Source organism: Macaca mulatta, chromosome 5 (assembly GCF_049350105.2).
Source record: "Macaca mulatta isolate MMU2019108-1 chromosome 5, T2T-MMU8v2.0, whole genome shotgun sequence".
NCBI classification, from domain to species: Eukaryota; Metazoa; Chordata; class Mammalia; order Primates; family Cercopithecidae; genus Macaca; species Macaca mulatta.
This window is the reverse complement of record NC_133410.1, coordinates 47,907,929-47,926,442: the sequence shown is the minus strand read 5'-3', so window position 1 is coordinate 47,926,442 and position 18,514 is coordinate 47,907,929. Positions and strand designations below refer to the sequence as shown.

Genomic DNA, 18,514 nt, shown 5'->3' with positions numbered 1-18,514 from the left:
CAAACATCTGGGGCCACGTATGTATCTAATTTTCTTTCAAAAAAACTTTTTTTCTTATAAAAGTGATGTATTGAGATAATTTTAAAAAGTATCTGACAATTATGAATGGTCCCCAGTTTTACAAAATGTGATTTCCAGGATACGAAACTGAAAAAAAGTCAACTCTTCAGAGAGTGTTTTATATTATACAAACAAGTTTTGTAGAAAAATGATCCAGCAAATGCTTGAGTTAAGAATATTTATATTTTTTTCCAATTCTTTACACTTTTATTAACACACTTACAAAAAATAACATTCAAACACTGAGAAAATTAAATAACTTTGGAAGCAGAGCTCATTGTTTTCTGCTTACACGTAAGTGACAATTCTGGGCTGTTGGCACAAAATAATCAACATTCATAAAACCCTTACTACTATATATCAAACATAAGTTAAAATCATAGGCACTAGTTTATCAAATCCACATTTCTTCTGTAAGACTAACCACAGTAAATCCTTAGATTTTCCCAAACAGAAAAATTGCGATATACAAAGGCTTTCTAGTAAAAAGGCAATTTTTCTCTTTAGGAAACTAAAAGTCAACAGTCTGTGGTAGTACAAAAGCACGTAAAATAATACTTTACCAAACTCAGATCCAAAATACGTTTTAACAAGTGATGAAATATTTTAATAAAAAAAAATAGACATTTTTTTCTGATGCAGCCATTTCAAAACAAAGTTAAATAACCTGAATACTCTTTTGAAACTGATTATCTAACTTAAAAAATGTAATGTGTTTCGTAATAGGTAAAATTCCTTTCAATTATTAGATTGCAGCATATATATTTTTTGAAATGTTGCACTGAAAACTGAGACTTGTTTTGCTTTTGTACGTGGTTTTTAAAAGAGACAGTAGCTAGTTCTTTTTTTTTTACTTACTTAGACATGAGATACCCCCCTCCCAAAAGAAGATGCTTTATCTTCCTTTGAAAAGCAACATTTTTTAGTTCATTATCATGTAGAATTCTGCGCCATCCTTTCCTGACCCACCCCATCACCCTCAAATTCAAGGATAAAGTTTCTTCTTTGCGTTATACACCAAATACATAGTACTGGCAGTTTCAATCTCCAGCTGCTTGTGCTAAATGAATGACTTTCCACTGGTCAAGTTGACAGACTACCATGGTGTCAGTCATGACAGAATGGAGGTCCTGGTTTTAAGTTTTTATCATTCTTTCAACCTATCAACCTTAATGCCATCATGAATATCAAGCCTTCCATTTTCTCTCTTCCAATTTCTTTTGCCAACTTACGGAATGTCTTTGATGAACAGGAAATGAACTTACGTTCAAATATCTAAAAGTTTTTAGATGACCTAAGTGACAATATCTTAGAGCTGTTCAAATTAAGGATTTAAAAACAGACCTCATAATAAAAAATGAGAGGCCTGCTACAGAAGGAAGTTTTACTCTGGTAATAGTCTGATAAAATTGAAATAGGTGATTTCAAGGATTTATTAAGAGCCATTAGAGACCAAGTATTTATCAGGTTAGAGTCATATGTAGTAGGTTTGTTACCAAAAATGCAAAAATTAATATAAGGCAGAATCTAAGTCAAAAGGGAAAGAATTTTCAATAGATGTTTTATACGGTTACTCAGTTTAAAGTGGATCAACTTAAGTAGGATTTAGCAGGCTATATTTTCCTACCACATAATAGATCATTATGCCATGTAATAGCAACAATACAACTGTCATCACCAGAGATTTTGTAGGTTAAGTGCATAGATTTTTTCCCCCTCTCTCTCATTGTATGGTTTTGTTCCAGGTTGTAAGCACTGAGGTGGTGTTGTATCAAGAATAAAGACACACACTACTTGTTCTTTCCTATCATGAAAACCTGCTAATAGAAACAAGATCTCTTAGTTCTGTAAAGATAACAGCATGCGAAGAAGTTGGCTTCAATAGCAAAGGCCATCTTTCCTGAGCCAGGAACTATAAAGTTTAGAAAGATTGTACAACTGATATTAAGCCCTTTTGGCAATCAAAACAAACACACAGAAGTTCGATGTGTCAATGCAACATGATGGATGCGTGCTGTAACACTATCTGGTGGTGGTGATACATGAGCTACATCCAAAACTTAAGATTAAATGACAATTTTTCTAATGAATCTGCAAAAATAATTTCTGAAATTCTCCCAAATTTAGGAATGTTTTAAATCTCTAGCCCAGGTTTCTTTCCTCCCACCCCCTAATCTCAATCTGTAGTTTCCTGGTGTACTAGTGAAACACTTTAGATAATTAGTCAGAATATTAGTTCTCATTAACACAAATATTTATTGATACTATTTATACAGTAAATTAGGTTGAATGTGAAGTTTTGGATAGCTTGAATTCACCATTTTCTTGTGCACAAATGGGCATTTTTCTCATTTACAAATGGGCATTTCTCTTTGGCATCCATTAAGTATTTGCCCAGATATTGGCCTCTGTCAAATATGTTAAAAAAAATCAACCTAGTTTCTATTAAACAAAACTAAAAGTGATTCTATGGAGAGTGATTGTATGATTACCAAACACATCTGATGTTAAATGTCATTAAAGTGCTGTTTGATGATCTCTGTCAGTTTGTGCTAATTAAGACAGAGAGGGCTGGGATTTTATAAATCCCAAGAGTCTTATCTGAACAGTCTGCATATAAAAGTTGTTTTTTAGCCTGGTGAAGGGTATCCATGAAGCCGTGGACTTCTGCATTCTTGTCTTTGCTGGTCAATAACAGCCATCTTTCCAACTGTCATCTTTCATGCTACCATAGGTTTTAGGAGCTGGCAAGGATCTGAAATAAAGCAATTTTGTAATTAAAATTTGATAAATGTCTTTATGAAATATTACCATACTATCTCACACATATATTAATTACTCTTCAGGTGGCATCATGATCCCATGAAGGCTGTACCAAGGCAAAAGCTCTAAACAGGTACTAGTACAACCTCCCAACACTCTGCATTTTCACAACTTCCAAGTTTTACTGGACAACAGATGACTTCCCATTTTGTTAACATAGTTACTAGATCAAAGAAGGGAAAAGATGGTCTCACCTTTTCTCAAGCACATAGACAACCAACCTTATCATTTACTTATTATTTTGAGAGGCAGAATGATGAATGTGATATTAGAAGCTCAGTGTCAGCATCACTAGAAAGGCAGCATGGAACAGTGATTAAAAGAGCTCCGAAGTCAGACATACTTGGAACTCATAGTTTTATTAGCTATATGGCCTTAGGCAAATTACTTAATTTCATTAAATAGGTTAGACTCTCTGAGGGTAAAACTTAGACCCTACATTTATATAAATCTCATAGATAATTCTGAATTGTACAATAAGGGTTTGAAAACCATGCTTATAGATTATACTCAGTCTTAGTAGCTATAAGTTTTATCTTAAATATCACTCTATATTCTAACATACCTTTATCATCTTCATTGAATATAATTCTATTCAAAATGAATGAATATCACAATCAAATTGAGTGGTTCTAACAAATTTTTTTCTAGGGGTCCTCTGAGATGCTTAATCATGTTAGGCAACTGGACACATTTAATCTGAACCAAAATGGTAAAAGTCCCAAATGAGGATTTCTTTAAAACAATGTAGTAATGTTTTATTCAAATTGTATTAAAACTCTGGTGGGAATCCACCATGACTTTCTGTTTACCATCAAACATAGAGATGAAGCTAATTAATTCCAGTCTATCCACTTTCAGGTACTCAAGAATGCTGAAACAGAACATTTGCCACTTACCTGCGAACAGGCTGTGCAAGTTTGCTGCGAGGCACTGGTATGCCCCCAGCAGAAGGGGCACTGGGTCTGGGCAAGCCACTTCTCATTGCAGTTGTCCCTGCGGGTCTGGTTAGAGTAGCGCTGTTGATATTGCTGGGAGGATTTGCGGAGACTGTGTTCTGAACCACAGGAGGCCCAGGTGAGGAGGTGGTTTGTGTGAGCTGTGTTATTTCTTGGCTACCAGGAGAACCAGAGCCATGGTTACTAAATGCTTTCACTGGTTGCCGAAGAGCCAAAGGAGATGGTGCTGCAGGGGAACGGAATTTGCCTGGAGAAGGTACTGTGGAATAGCAAAGAAAAGTCAATTTTTGAGTGGAAATATATATATATATATATATATATATATATATATATATATATATATGAAACCACTGCTTTAACTTACAACTGATGATTAGTCACTAGTATTCAGGAAACTTCATAGCAATGCAAAAAATAAAAGCTATTCCTGGGCTACTAAAAGAAAAAAATGTAACTGTGAATTCTAAATAACCAAGTACTTAAAGAGGATTACAACTGTCTTTTACAACAGTATTTTAAATAGGTCAGCTTGGAACGCATAACACCAGAAGAGAAAAGGCACTGCAGGATTCTGTCTCACTGTAGCAACTAATCTGGGCCACATGTGAATGACCATTCTAGAGGTGAAAAACAAACTGACTATCCAATTGTTGTCTAGAATTTGAAACATATTTCCCCCGAAAAGAAACATTCATGTAAACATGTATCAAGTATCTGGAGGCTCTATGTCCAAATCCCACATTATTGACACTGTAATTAAAAATTTAAAAACTAAAAATCATTTTTAAAAAAGTGCTACCATTGCTGTGCTTCACAAAGCACAACGTGATGAAAAAAACAAACAAAACGGCAGCCGGTGACATGCACCCATAATCCCAGCTACTCAAAGCTGAGGCAGGAGAACTGCCTGAACCTGAGGGGCAGAGGCTGCAGTTAGCCAAGATGAAGCCACTGCACTCCGGCCTGGGTGACAGAGCAAGACTCTGTTTCAAAAACAAAAAAGAAGATCAGGTGCGGTGGCTCACACCTGTAATGCCAGCACTCTGGGAGCCCGAGGTGGGAGGATCACCTGAGGTCAGGAGTTCGAGACCTGCCTGGCCAACATGATGAAAACCCGTCTCCACTATAAACACAAAAATTAGTCGGGTGTTGTGGTGCATGCTTGTAGTCTCAGCTACTCAGGAGGCTGAGGCAGGAGAACTGCTTGAACCCAGGAGGAGGAGGTTGCAGTGAGCGGGGACTACGCTATTGCATTCCAGCCTGGGTGACAGAGCGAGACTCTGTCTCAAAGGAAAAAAAAAAAAAAGGAAAACAGAAAAAAAGCTTATGTCTACACAAAGACTTGACTACAACTTTGTAACAGCCAAAGACTGAACAAAGCTCAAATGTCCATCAACAGGTGAATGGATAAACAATTTGTAGCATAACCACACAACAGAATACCACTCAGTAATAAAAAGGAGTAAACTACTGATGTATACAACAAAGATGAATCTCAAAAATTTTGTTGAATGAAATGAGTGCCAGACACAAAACAGTCCATGTGTATCCATACACACACACTGTAAAATGTTGTGTTATAAAGAAATTTGAGGAAAGTCAAATCTAATTTATGGTAACAAGAAGCAGATCAAATGTTTGTTGGAGGTTGGAAGCAACCTTGGGAAATTCTACCAAATGTTTAAGAATGAACACAAATTCAACATAATCTCCATCACAAAATAGGAGAGAACATGTCCCAATTGATTTTTACGAAGCCAGTATTACCGAGATACCAAAACTAGAAAAGGACCAAAAAAGAAAACTTCAGATCAATATTGCTTACAAATACAGATGTAAAAATCCTTAAGAAAATATTAGAAAATAGAATCCAGCAATATATAAATAGATTTATATGCCATGACTAAGTAGGATTTATTCCAAGATGCAAAGTTTGGTTCAATATTTGAAAAACAATCAGTGTAATCCACAGTAACAGGATAAAGAAGAAAACTCACAGAATCGTAACAGTGGACTCAAAAAAAGCATCTGACAAAATTCAACAGTAATCAAAAAAATTCTCCGAAAAATGGAAATAGGGAAAATTTCCTCAACCTCATAAAGAACGTCTACAAAAACCCTACAGTTAACATTATACTTAATGAAGAAAGATTGAATGCGCCTCCCCTAAGACCAGGAACAAGACAAGAACATATGCTCTTACCAGTAGAAATTCTAGCCAGTGCAATAAGCAAGAAAAAAAAAAAGAAGGATGGAGGGAGAAGGAAGGAGAAGGGAGGAGGAAGGAGAAAGGAGGAGGAAGGAGAAAGGAGGAGGAAGGAGGAGGAAGAGGAAGAGGAGCAGGAAGAGGAGGAGGAGAAGAAAAGAAAGAGAGAGAGAGAGAGAGAAAGAAAGAGAAAGAAAGAAAGAAAGAAAGAAAGAAAGAAAGAAAGAGAAAAGAAAAGAAAAGAAAAAAAGAAAAATAAAAGGCACAGAGGTTAGAAACTGTCCCCATGATGTCTACACAGAAAATCCCAATGAATCTATACACACACACACACACACACACACACACACACACACACACACTCTTCTAGAAATAATAAGTGAATTCAGTAAGGTCACGGGACTGGATAAAAATACAAACTCTGATTATGTTTCTATACACCAGCAACAAACATTAGAAATCAAGATTAAAAATACCATACCAATCGCATTGCTCGAAAAGAAAACCACTTACGTATGAATCTAATAAATCTCAGCCAATGTAAGTTTGCTGTGAAGAGCAAACGAGTAATAAATGTGTAAACTGTTAGTAAAATGTAAAATATTAAACAAATTGTAAGGCATTCTTATCTGTGGCTTTCTTATCTAAAGAATAGGGCTCCTTTAGCGTGCTACAGATGAGTTTCCTAGAAAGATATTCAACAATGCCACATAGAACAGTCTCCTAGGCTTTCCTTATAAATTAACTCAAACGTGTTATTACCCAAAATGTATTACCCAAATTGATATTGACAAGTTATAATTTCTCTTTACTCTTTTTGAATACCAAGAATTACACTCGAGTCAGGCATAATGTGAAGGAGAGCTATCTGCTCTGAGCAAAAATTAGAACTCTATTTATAAAAATGACATGACTAAGAATCCTAACCTTGGTGTCTAAGTTATCTCCAAATTAGGATGAAGTGTAATAGAGAATTCATATCTTAAAATATTTTTTTCTTTCAATAAGTATTTAATAATTGTGCTAAGTTTGCTTTCTAATTAAGGTTTCTATAATTCAGGCATGCACTTAACCCTAAAATGAAAAAACTGAATAAATTATACATATCTTTTTAGCTTGATATTCACTGAATACAAAATGCTTTATAAAAATATATCCAACATGTACCTAGCAATACAAAAGTTAGATATTCCAAGTTGTCTTCACAGAGCAGTCTTCCTCCAAACTACAACTTCCATTAGCTGCATAATTTATAAAACCTATAAATGCCCAGTAAGTATATAGTAATAAAAATAAACACTGGTCATCATGACCAACGGGAAACATCATTTATTAAAACACATATGAATTCCATTATTAACAAATGAAGGACAAAAATATCTCCTTGTCACCTATGCCTTACTATATTGTTATATCATTTCAATTATTCAATGGTCTCTACACTATCAATAATAATCACAATTTACTGATACAATAAGTATTTAAAAATAAGTTCTGGCTGTTAAAGAAAAAGATGAATTAAATATGATTATCTCACTACAGAATTAAAGAATCCTTGTAAAAAAAAAAATTATTACTGACCATGTACTCTAACCCTCTCACTTCATGGACAAGGGAAATTACCACAACCACAGAAGCCAACTGAGCAAATAAATAGGAAAGTCAGGATGTCGTGTTATAAATGAACTGAACCCAGGTCTGCCGATTCCCAGATCAGCATTCTTTACCAGGAACCAAAAGAGAAACATCTCTGGGGGTAGAAACCAAAGTGTCATTATCAACATTTTTTAAATTTATTTTTTGAGACAGAGTCTCGCTCTACTGCCCAACATGGAGTGCAGTGGCACAATCTTGGTTCACTGCAACCTCTGCCTCACAGGTTCAAACGACTCTCATGCCTCAGCCTCCCAAGTAGCTGGGACTACAGGTGCACGTCACCGGGTCTGGATAATTTTTGTATTTTTTGGTAGAGACGGGGTTTTGCCATGATGGTCAGGCTGTTCTCAACCTCCTGGCCTCTAACGTGATCTGCCCATCTCAGTTTTCCAAAGTGCTGCGATCATAAGTGAGCCACCGTACCTGGCCAAAGTGTCATTATCAACACTTTAATTTTCAACTAGACTCAGAAAGTTTATTTGTGGGGTTACTATCCTAGGCAGGTTTTATAAGGTATGACTCCAAAGCATATTAAAATGGCAATTGCTGACAAGTAACCATAAAAAAGACATAGAAGCCTTTGATTTCTTCTTCCATTAATGTACATGACTATTATTTTTGTAAGCATACAAAAATTTTGTTAGTTATTAGAAAAATGTATTAAACATAAGAGGCAGAAAATGCCCCGAGAACAGGGCTTCAATACCTTTTCTTCCATAAATACAAAAAGATATATATGAATGCATAAGCTACCAGCAAACATTTACAGCTTAATCTTCGAATTTACTCTATTAAATAGAAAATAACTTTGGAACTGATCCTCTTCAAGATAACTGCCTCAACCTCAATAATGACTTTTAGAAATAAACTTTTTAAAAAGAAATATTTTTATTCAACTGAAAACTGTAACCACCCTTTGGGTACAAAAGCTGAGAGAGAGAGAGAAAATGTGTGTGTGTATATACAAACACACAATACAGGAACTATTAACATTCATTAGATATCTTCACCCTGACAGGGGAAGTTTTTAACAAAATAGCCATATTTCCAAAATTAGGGAATTGATTATGTATCAAAATATATGATATCAAGATTTAGAGAGACACGTTAGTTTTAGTACACAGTATATATAAACAGCTGTACATCTATACCTATCTAACTTATTGTATTTTAGTTTAATAAATTATCTAACATATAACTAACCTTAGAGTATCTAGTGAGGAAAGGGGAAAAAATGTCAATGTCAAGATTAAGAAACATAATTATGAGGATTCTTGAAAGATGGTACCGGCATTGGTGTAATTTACGAATTTTCTCAACTCTCTCCATAAAAACATACAGAGCAACTAACTAGGAAGGTCAAACCAAAACCTGTTTACAACAGCTACAGTAAAACCAGGTGATGGAGTATCTCCATGAGCCCCAAAATACAAGTGGGTAGGAAGAAGCCACTGACAACTATAAGACCACATGAATTATCAGCATCTGTGCAGAAGGAAGTAGAGGAATATCTCAATGTCCTGAAAATTCCAAAATAACCAACAAGTACTCATATAAAAAAAAATGCTGAACAGAAGCTGAACTGGGAGGAATCTGCACACTCCAATAGTGAGTGAGTACAAGAGGTCTACTGTAAGGTCTAGGAGGAACATGAGTGGCTATGAATTCTTAAAATTAACCAGTCAAATCCCTCTTCCAGGTAAAACTTCAAGCTAAGGGAAAAAAAACTCAGAAAATAATCCAAATAGAGCAGAACAGGGACATTCCAGATAAAGGAAAATGAAGTCCAGATAAAAGCAGGAAAGAGTTCAAAATCCTGTGAGGACAACTGGATATCCACGTACAAAAGAATGAAGTTGGACCCCTACACTTCACACTATTAAAAAATTAACTCAAAATGGATCACAGACCTAAATGTAAGAGCTAACCCTATAAAGTTCTTAGGAAACTCTCGTACCATCTCTAGGGAAGTAGTGAAAAAGGCAGATGCTGAGGACTAGGAAGGCTTTGAAGTTTCCCAGCCTACTTATCCTCCTCTTCTCAACAAGGAGAGCTGTTCCCTATTATCCCTCTCATCCAGTCATCCCTTAAACACACACATACACACACTCACTCACTAGTTAAAACAACAACGACAAAAAAAAACACCAACGAAACAAAATTGCTTCAAGTATTCACGGTCAGGGGTCCTAGGCTGGGACCTGGGGTTATGGGTCAGCAATGGAAGAGGGAAGAGGAAAAGGAGGAGCCATCACTGTTTCTGCTATAGGGCTTCCTTCCTTGCTGCATTCTGCAGCAACTTTGTCTACCTTGTCTGCTGGCAACTGCACATATTGGACCACTAAACCCCTAATGAAGATGTGAGGATATTTCTCAGGGTCTGTAACACTGATGTTAGTTAATTTGATGTTGAGACACCGATCCGCAGAATGGAAGGATCCACAGATATGCAGGTCATTCTTGAGTTCCAGGTCCACATCCTTGCCCACAGGGACTGAAAAAGGAACAGAAGAGCACAGTCTTGGTGCTGGTGCTGCAGGCCAGATGGGGAGGAGGGCAGGATACCACAAGCAGAGCCAGACTTGGGGAAGGGAAGGGCCGCAGAAAGCTCCAAGTACCGAAGGGGAAAACGCAGCGGATTCATGTAGCAGATTCATGTCTGGGAAGAGCAGGCGGGGTAGAGCAGAAGGGACAGGAGTAATGACTAGGGTTAGGCACTGATTTCTTATGACACCACAAGTGTGATCCATAAGATCAAAAATTGATAAATGATACTTCATCAAAATTAAAAATTTCTGTGCTTCAAAGGATACCATAAAGGAAGTGAAGAATAAGTCCACTGAGTAGGAGAAAATATTTACAAATCATGGATCTGATATGGGACTTGAATCCAGAATATATAAAGGAATGCTACTACTCAATTAAAAAAAAAAAAAAAAAAAAAACAACCAGAGACAAAGAATTTGAATAGACATTTCTCCAAAGAAGATACACAAATGGCCAATAAGCACATGAAAAGATGCTCAAAGTTAGTCATGCAAAATAAAAACTACAATGAGATTCCACTTTATAACACTTCACCAGGATAGCTAAAATAAAAGACAATAAGTGTTACTGAGGAGATGGAGAAACTGGAACCCTCATATAGTGCTGGTGACATTCTAAAATGTTGTAGCCATTCTGGAAAACAGTTTAGCAGATCCTTAATATGTTAAACATAAAGCTACCATATGATCCAGTAATTCCACTAAGTATATAATCAAGAGAACTGAAAACATGTCTGTCCATGTAAACAACTGTGCATGAATGTTCAGAGCATTATTATTATTATTATTATTTTGAGATGGAGTCTTGCTCTGTCGTCCAGGTTGGAGTGCAATGGCATGATCTCAGCTCACTGCAACCTCTACCTCCTGGGTTCAAGCAATTCTCCTACCTCAGCTTTCCAGGTAGCTGAGATCACAGGCACCCACCACCACACCCAGCTAATTTTTGTACTTTTAGTAGAGACGAAGTTTCAATTTACCATGTTGGCCAGGCTAGTCTCAAACTCCTGACCTCAGGTGATCTGCCCACCTCGGCCTCCCAAAGTGCTGGGATTACAGGCGTGAGCCACCGGGCCTGACCACAGGATTATTCACAATAGGAATTTGTTTCCACAAAGAGTGGAAACAACTCAAGTATCCACCAAGTGATGAATGGATAAACGAAATGTGGTATATCCACACAACGGAATATTTGGCAATAAAAAGGAACAAAGTACAGTTATGTGTCACTTAACGATGGGGATATGTTCTGAGAAATGACTCGTTAGGCAAGTTTGTCTGTGTAGGAACATCAGAGTGTACTTTCGCAAACCTAAGTTATTTACGCTACTATACACCTAGGCTATAAGGAACAGCCGATGGCAGGCCCCGGGGAGGTGGAGATGGTTAATGGGTACAAAAAAAAAATAGAGAAAGACCTACTATTTGATAGTACAACCAGGTGACTATAGTCAACAATAACTTAATTATATATTCTAAAATACCTTAGAGTGTAATTGGATTGTCTGTAACACAAAGGATGAATGCTTGAGGGGATGGGGACCTGATTCTGTGATGTTATTACTTCACATTGCTTGCCTGTATCAAAATATCTCATGTGCTCCATAAATATACACACCTACTATGTACCCACAAAAAATTTTTAAAAATAGTATATGGCTCCTAGGCTACAAACCAATACAGCATGTTACTGTACTGAACACTGTAGGCAACTGTAACAGAAGGGCATTTGCATATCCAAAAATATCTAAACACAGAAAAAGTACGGTAAAAATGTTATAAAAGACAAAATACGGTAGATCTGTACAGGGCACTTGCCATGAATGGAGATTATAGAACTGAAGTTGAGTGCGTGGTAAGTGAGTAGAGTGCACCCTACTGCAAACTTTATAAACACTGCACACTTAGGCTACACTAAATTATTTTTCTTCAATAATAAATTAATCTTAGCTTACTGTAACTACTTTACTTTATAAACTTAAAAACTTCTTGGCTCTTTTGTAATAACACATAGCTTGTAACACAAACATGTTGTACAGCTGTCCAAAAATATTTTCTTTCTTTATATCCTTATTCTACAAGTGTTTTTTAATTTTAAATCTTTATTTAGTTTACTTCAATTTTTTGGGGGGGCTAAAAACTGACAGAAACACACACATGAGCCTAAGCCTATACAGGGTTAGGATCATCAATATCACTATCTTCCACCTCCACATCTTGTCCCACTGGAAGGTCTATGATGTTACTAGGTGACAGAAATTGCCACCATCGTACATGCGATCCATTGTTGACTGAAATGTCGGTTTTTTGGTTTTAGATTTTTTGAGATAGGGTCTTGCTCTGTTGCCCAGGCTGGAAGTGGTGCAATCACACCTCACTGCAGCCTCAACCTCTCAAGCTCAAGAAATCCTCCAACCCTCAGCCTCCTAAGTGGCTGGGACCACAGGTGCGTGCCACCATACCTGGCTATTTTATTTTTTCTGATGTAGTCTCACTATGTTGCCCAGGCTGGTCTCAAACTCCTGGGCTCAAATGGTCCTCCCACGTCAGCCTCCCAAAGTGCTGGCATTACAGGCATGAGATACTGTGCCTGGCCCTGAAACGCTGTTATGCAGCAAATGACTATACTGATACATGCTACAAAATGATGCACTTAGAAAACATTATGCTAAGTAAAAGAAGCCAGTCACAAAAGATCATATATGGTTTAATTCCACTTATATTAAATGTCCAACACAGGCAAATCTAGAGACAGAGAAGGTAGATGAGCGGGTGCCAGGGGCTAGAAGAAGTGAGGAATGAGGAGTTCTATTAATAAGTATGGTGTTTCTTATGGGGGTGATAAATATTTTCTAAAATAAGATAGTGGTAATGGTTTCTCTCTCTGTGAATATACTAAAAAATACCAAATAGTACACTTTAAGAAAGGATAAATTTTGAAAGTGGAGGGAGGGAATAAAGGAAAGAAATCTCAGAAAAGAAGCAGCCATGTTTTTTAACACTTCCAAATACAAGAAAGAGCTATAGAACCATAAAATTAGTAAGTCTTAAATCAAGCTAAGTGTTTAGAAAAATCAATTTCATGGAAAAATGAGCAATAGAAAAGGACTGAAGTCAAATCACACATAAAGTTATTACAAGAAAAAAAGAATAAATAAGGAGTAAAGTAACACTTCTACAAGAAGTGAAACCTTACCAGAAATCATGGTAAGAAATCACACACACAAAGATGAAATTATCTAATATTTCAAATTTTAAAAACATTTTAATATTGCTACAAGATACGAAAGAATAGCATAAATCAGAGAGAGAAACACTCAGAAATGAGCTGATGGAACTCAGGAAGGAATCAGCTATAAAATGAATCATTTTAAGATGAAGTCTAAGGAGAAATATAAGAGTCAATATACACAATAGATAATGTTGTAAGAGAAACAGACACTGAAAACAAACTTTTATAGAAGTGAAGAAAGAAAAAAATAATTCAAGAGAAGGCAACAAATATAGAAACAAGAAACGAACCTCAAACATGTGTACAACAGGGGTCCCCACAAAAAAGAAAACCAAACCAAGAGAACAGAATATAAAAAACTACAATGCAATGAAACTTCTGAAAAACAAAAAAAGTTTGCTACTCTATAATGAAAGAACACACCCTGAATCTGGGAAAAGCAGCTCAGAATGATCAATACTAAGACATATTCTAGTAAATTATTGTAAAGAAAAAGAAAATATCCATTGTACATCCAGATAAAAAGACCAAATAATTGTAACAGAAACAATTCTTTATTCCTGCAGAAAGTGGAGTAAATACATTTAAGTTAAAGAAAATGTGAGCCAAAGATTTCATATCTAGACAATGACTTTCAAGTATGAAAACAAGAGATAAGCTATCATCAACATGTAAAAACTGAAAAAATGAATACTGTTCTCATAACTCCTTAAGGAATCAAAGAATATGTTTCAGACAAGAAAAATGACTGATGAGACAATGACATATAAACTAGCGTCAAGCATCAAATATGTATTTAAATGGAGAGCCTAAACTAAGTGAGGTATGTGAAGGAGAAAACAGTATGTAACAGGTATCTGACAATGTGGATACAGCTTAACTTAAAAAAAAAAAAAAAAAAAAAAAAAAAGCATAACCAAAAGTTGTAAAAATTGTTTTCAGTAATTATATTGTATGTCATGCTAATGTTATCCTAAGAACACTTTATGTGAAATATGGGACAAAACAAATTATTATGATATTCTACTTTTATGTGTTGCTGAGAAATAAGATTCTCAGGATGGGAGAATGCTAGAGGAGGTTAAATAATTGCCCAGAAGCTCTGCATTTAATCTTAAAAAAATATACAAACACAAACTTACACATATGTTTCCTAGCTCTAGTAACTAAAAAGACCGGGAAACAATGACCAACCCAGTAGCAGTAAGTATAGCTAAACACACAGATTTTGGTCTTGAAATACCAAAAGCAAGCAGGACTTTTTGGAGAAATGCCTGACTCCAGGTCTCTGGCAAGAAATGTACAAGACCAGCCAATCTTGCCATACCAGCTAGCAAGATGGTATCAAAGACTACTAGAGTTGTGTCAAAAAGACTTGGAAGACAACTTGTAAAGGCTTCCAGTAAAGCTGGAAAAACATCTAGAATGAACTGAAACATATTTAAAAATATGTTTAAATCTGTAATTTCATAATGAAAACCATTTTAAAAAACTGGTCACCTTTGGAAGGTGCCACGTTGCCATTTTTAAATTTTGTAAACTAGTAAATAAAGGGAAAAAACAAATATTTGGTCTGAATTTCCTAAAGAAACTACCACTGGATGACCAAATAAGGAAAAAATTCTCTTTATACAGTACTGTGACAAATAAAAAAAGGCACACTGGAATTAAAATTCCCAATTCCCAATTCTGTAATACCTAATGAATTATGAATCTAGGCATTACACATCAATGACTACTAACATCATGAAAAGAGGAAACCCCACTTTATGCACCTTTGGATAAAGAAGCACCACTACCTATGCAAAAAAAAAAAAAAAAAAGTTTTGCAAAAATAGCAAAATAATTTAATGAACTGCCTAGATCCAATTATCACTTTATAGAAAATACAAGGGAACTTGCTAAACAAAGCCATGAAAAAGTAATCAGCAAAATCCAGCCTGTAAGAACCTCTGCAGAACAAATGATCTGGTGGTTTCTTCAAAGAAACAATGAGACAGAGAAAAGAAATGGAAGAAAACTATAAAGTAAGAGAAACTTAAAAAGATGTATCAAAAAGGCAAAACTAGTTTCAAAACTTGGGTGATAAAACTATACAAAAAAGGAAGTGACTGCTATAAAAGTTCAGAAGAGTAGATACTTTCTGGGGAGGGGTCAAGAAAGGGTTGTGTTTGGAAGCAGACAGGTGGAGGATGTCTGAGGTGCCAAGTTCTAGTCTCCTGATACGGATGGTAGTTACAAGGGTGTTTGCCTTATAAGAATTAATTAAACTGTGTATTGGTTTTCTGATTTCATGTTTTATTTAAAAATAATAAAGTTTAAAAACAGATTTATAAATCAGCAATCATTGTAAATTTATTAATCCCTAAATTATTAGATAAACGCAATACAGTCTATGAAAGAATAAGTCAACTCCTAGAACATCAAGGTATGGAGAGAAATATGTTAACAAAGTTAATGTATAAGTGGAGGGGAAACTAGAGAGGATCTGATACTAAGCTGTAGTGATACTATTGGAAAAAATGTTTCATGGTAGCAGCATTTTGACTTATCTATAAACAAGTGGGTCAGGGAACAATAAAAATATAATGAGGTTGATTGGATACAGGTGAACTTTAAAGAGCTGTAACTTTCATATTCTAAAAGGCAGTCAGCATTTAACTGGAAAAATTAAGGTACAAATTTCAGAGAGGAGAAAATTTTGACCTAGGATTTTCTCAGCAAAGGAAATTGACAGCTGTAATCAAGATTTAACTACAGAGAAAGACAAAGGCCTTAGAAAACCATAAAAACATTATTAAGTCTAAATATAAAATAAAACCTATAATGTTCAGTTATCATTCCAAAAATAGCATGAAATGGTCTAACAAGAATGTGTGTTTGAAGGGAACCTCAACAACAGCCTCTATACTCTTTCTTCTCTCATTCCTCAAATTTTACATATCAAAATCATAGGAGGGGAAACAACTCCTATCATTTTAATTGTTTCTAAGAAGTCTGTGTATGTCAGAAGCTAGTTTTGAACACAACTGTAAGAGGAGAAAGCAAAGGGGCTAGAACAGAGAAGAAAAGAGGAAAAGATACAATTAGTGTATCTTGTTTATGATACAGATTCAATAAATACTTGTCGGCTGATAGAAAAGACAAATTTAATTTTGATTTCTAGGTAATCACAAAATTCTTTCATTCTCCATCTTCAGGTAGTCTAATATCAAAAGGCATTTTAAAATCTAATAATTAGAAATGCAAAAGTCGGAGGGTGGGCCAAGGTCAACTGGAAGTAGCAGTGGTCTGCAGCTCTCACAGAGAGGAATGAAAAGAGGAAAGAAAAGAGTGAGTGTATTCTGCACCTTCAACTGAGGTATCCAGGTTCTTGCACTGGGACTGACTAGGCGAATAGCTTGACCAATGGAGAGCGAGGAAAAGCAGCGGGGTGAGGCAATGGCCCACTTGGATGCAGCATGGAGCCAGGAGAGCCCCCACCACCAGCCAAGAAAGGTGGTGAGTGATTGTGCAACCGTGCCCTGACTTGGGAAACCACGCTTCTCCCACGGATCCTTGCAACCCACAGATCAAGAGATTCCCTCACAAGCCCACGCCACCATGGCCTAGGATCCAAAGCACAAAGCTGTGTGGAGTCTCCGCAGTATGGTCACTCAGGCACTCACAGAGACCCAGTAGTTTTGCATACTCCAGTTTCAGGAATTCATGCAAGGTAGGAGATCCCTCCATGCATTACCCTAGGAAGGGGTATGAATCCAAGGAACCAGGCAGCAGTGTTCTGTGGGCTCCATTCCCACAGCACCTCACAAGACCCACTGGCTTGGAATTCCAGCTAGCCAGCGGTAGCAGGCTGGAGACTGCCTGACACAGACCGAATTTCTGGGAGGAAGGGTGGCCACCATCGCTGTGGTTGGAGTCAGCTGTGCTAGCCTGATGGCTCTGGAAAGTCCAGGTGGTCCAGACCAGGAGTTTCCCACAGTGCAGCACAGCTGCTGTGCCAGATCGTGGCCAGACTGCTTCTTTGAGTGGGACCCTGATCCATCCCTCTTCACTGGGCAAGGCCTCCCTGGGAGAATTTCAGCAACTCCAGCCAGGGTTATATGAACGAAACTCTGATGACGGAGCCTGTGGAGGATGGACAACCGCAGTCTCTATGGTTCAGCCAACAGCTTTTCCAGCCTGCTGGCTCTGGAGAGTCCGGACAGTCTGGACAAAGGGGACTCCTCCAAGAGCACCACACCTGCTCCGCCAAAGGGCAGTCAGACATCTTCTGTAAGTGGGACCCTGATCCCATTCCTCCCAACTAGGTGAGACCTCCCAACAAGGGTCTCCAGATACCTCATAAAGGAGCGGTCAGGCCAGTATCAAGTCAGTGTCCCCCTGGGACAGAGCTCCCAGAGGAAGGGGCAGGCTGCCATCTTTGCTGTTCTGCAGCCTTCACTGGTTATACCTCCAGATGCAGGAGGGACTGAGGTGACTAGGGTCTGGAATGGATGCCCAGAAAACCACAGCAGCCCTACGGAAGAAGGGCCTGACTGTTAAAAACAGAAAGCAACAACATCAACAAAAAGGACCCCACAAAAACCCCATTCAAAGGTCAGCAACCTCAAAGGTCAAAGGTAGATAAGTCCACAAAGATGAGAAAGAATCAACGCAAAAACACTGAAAACTCAAAAAGCCAGAATGTGTCTTCTCCTCTAAATGACCACAACATCTCTCCAGCAAGGGCACAGAACTGGGCTGAGGCTGAGACAGCTGAATTGACAGAAGTAGGGTTCTGATCTTTGCTGAGCTAAAGGAACCTGTTCTAACCCAATGCAAAGAAGCTAAGAATCACGATAAAACAATACTGGAGCTGACAACCAGAATAGCTAGTTTAGAGAGGAACATAACTGACCTGATGGAGCTGGAAAACAAAAACATGAGAACTTCACAATGCAATAACAAGTATCAACAGCAGAACAGACCAAAAGGAGGAAAGAATCTCAGAGTTTGAAGACTATTTTCCGAAATAAGATGGGCAGAAAAG

The 18,514-nt window shown here is 37.0% G+C and overlaps 1 protein-coding gene across 2 annotated transcripts in view; it reads right to left on the bottom strand.

Annotated features, from left to right (window-relative positions):
* Positions 1-224: 224 nt before the first annotated feature.
* Positions 225-18,514, bottom strand: part of SLAIN2 (SLAIN motif family member 2) — a 77,331-nt gene continuing 59,041 nt past the window's right edge. Inside the window, exons 8-9 of one of the 2 annotated variants that reach the window (XM_015138322.3) lie at positions 3,783-4,101; positions 225-2,815 (exon numbers count right to left, since the gene is read on the bottom strand). In XM_015138322.3, the coding sequence (XP_014993808.1) occupies positions 2,749-2,815; positions 3,783-4,101 (386 nt within the window). In that variant the 3' untranslated portion in view covers positions 225-2,748. 2 annotated transcript variants of the gene reach the window in all.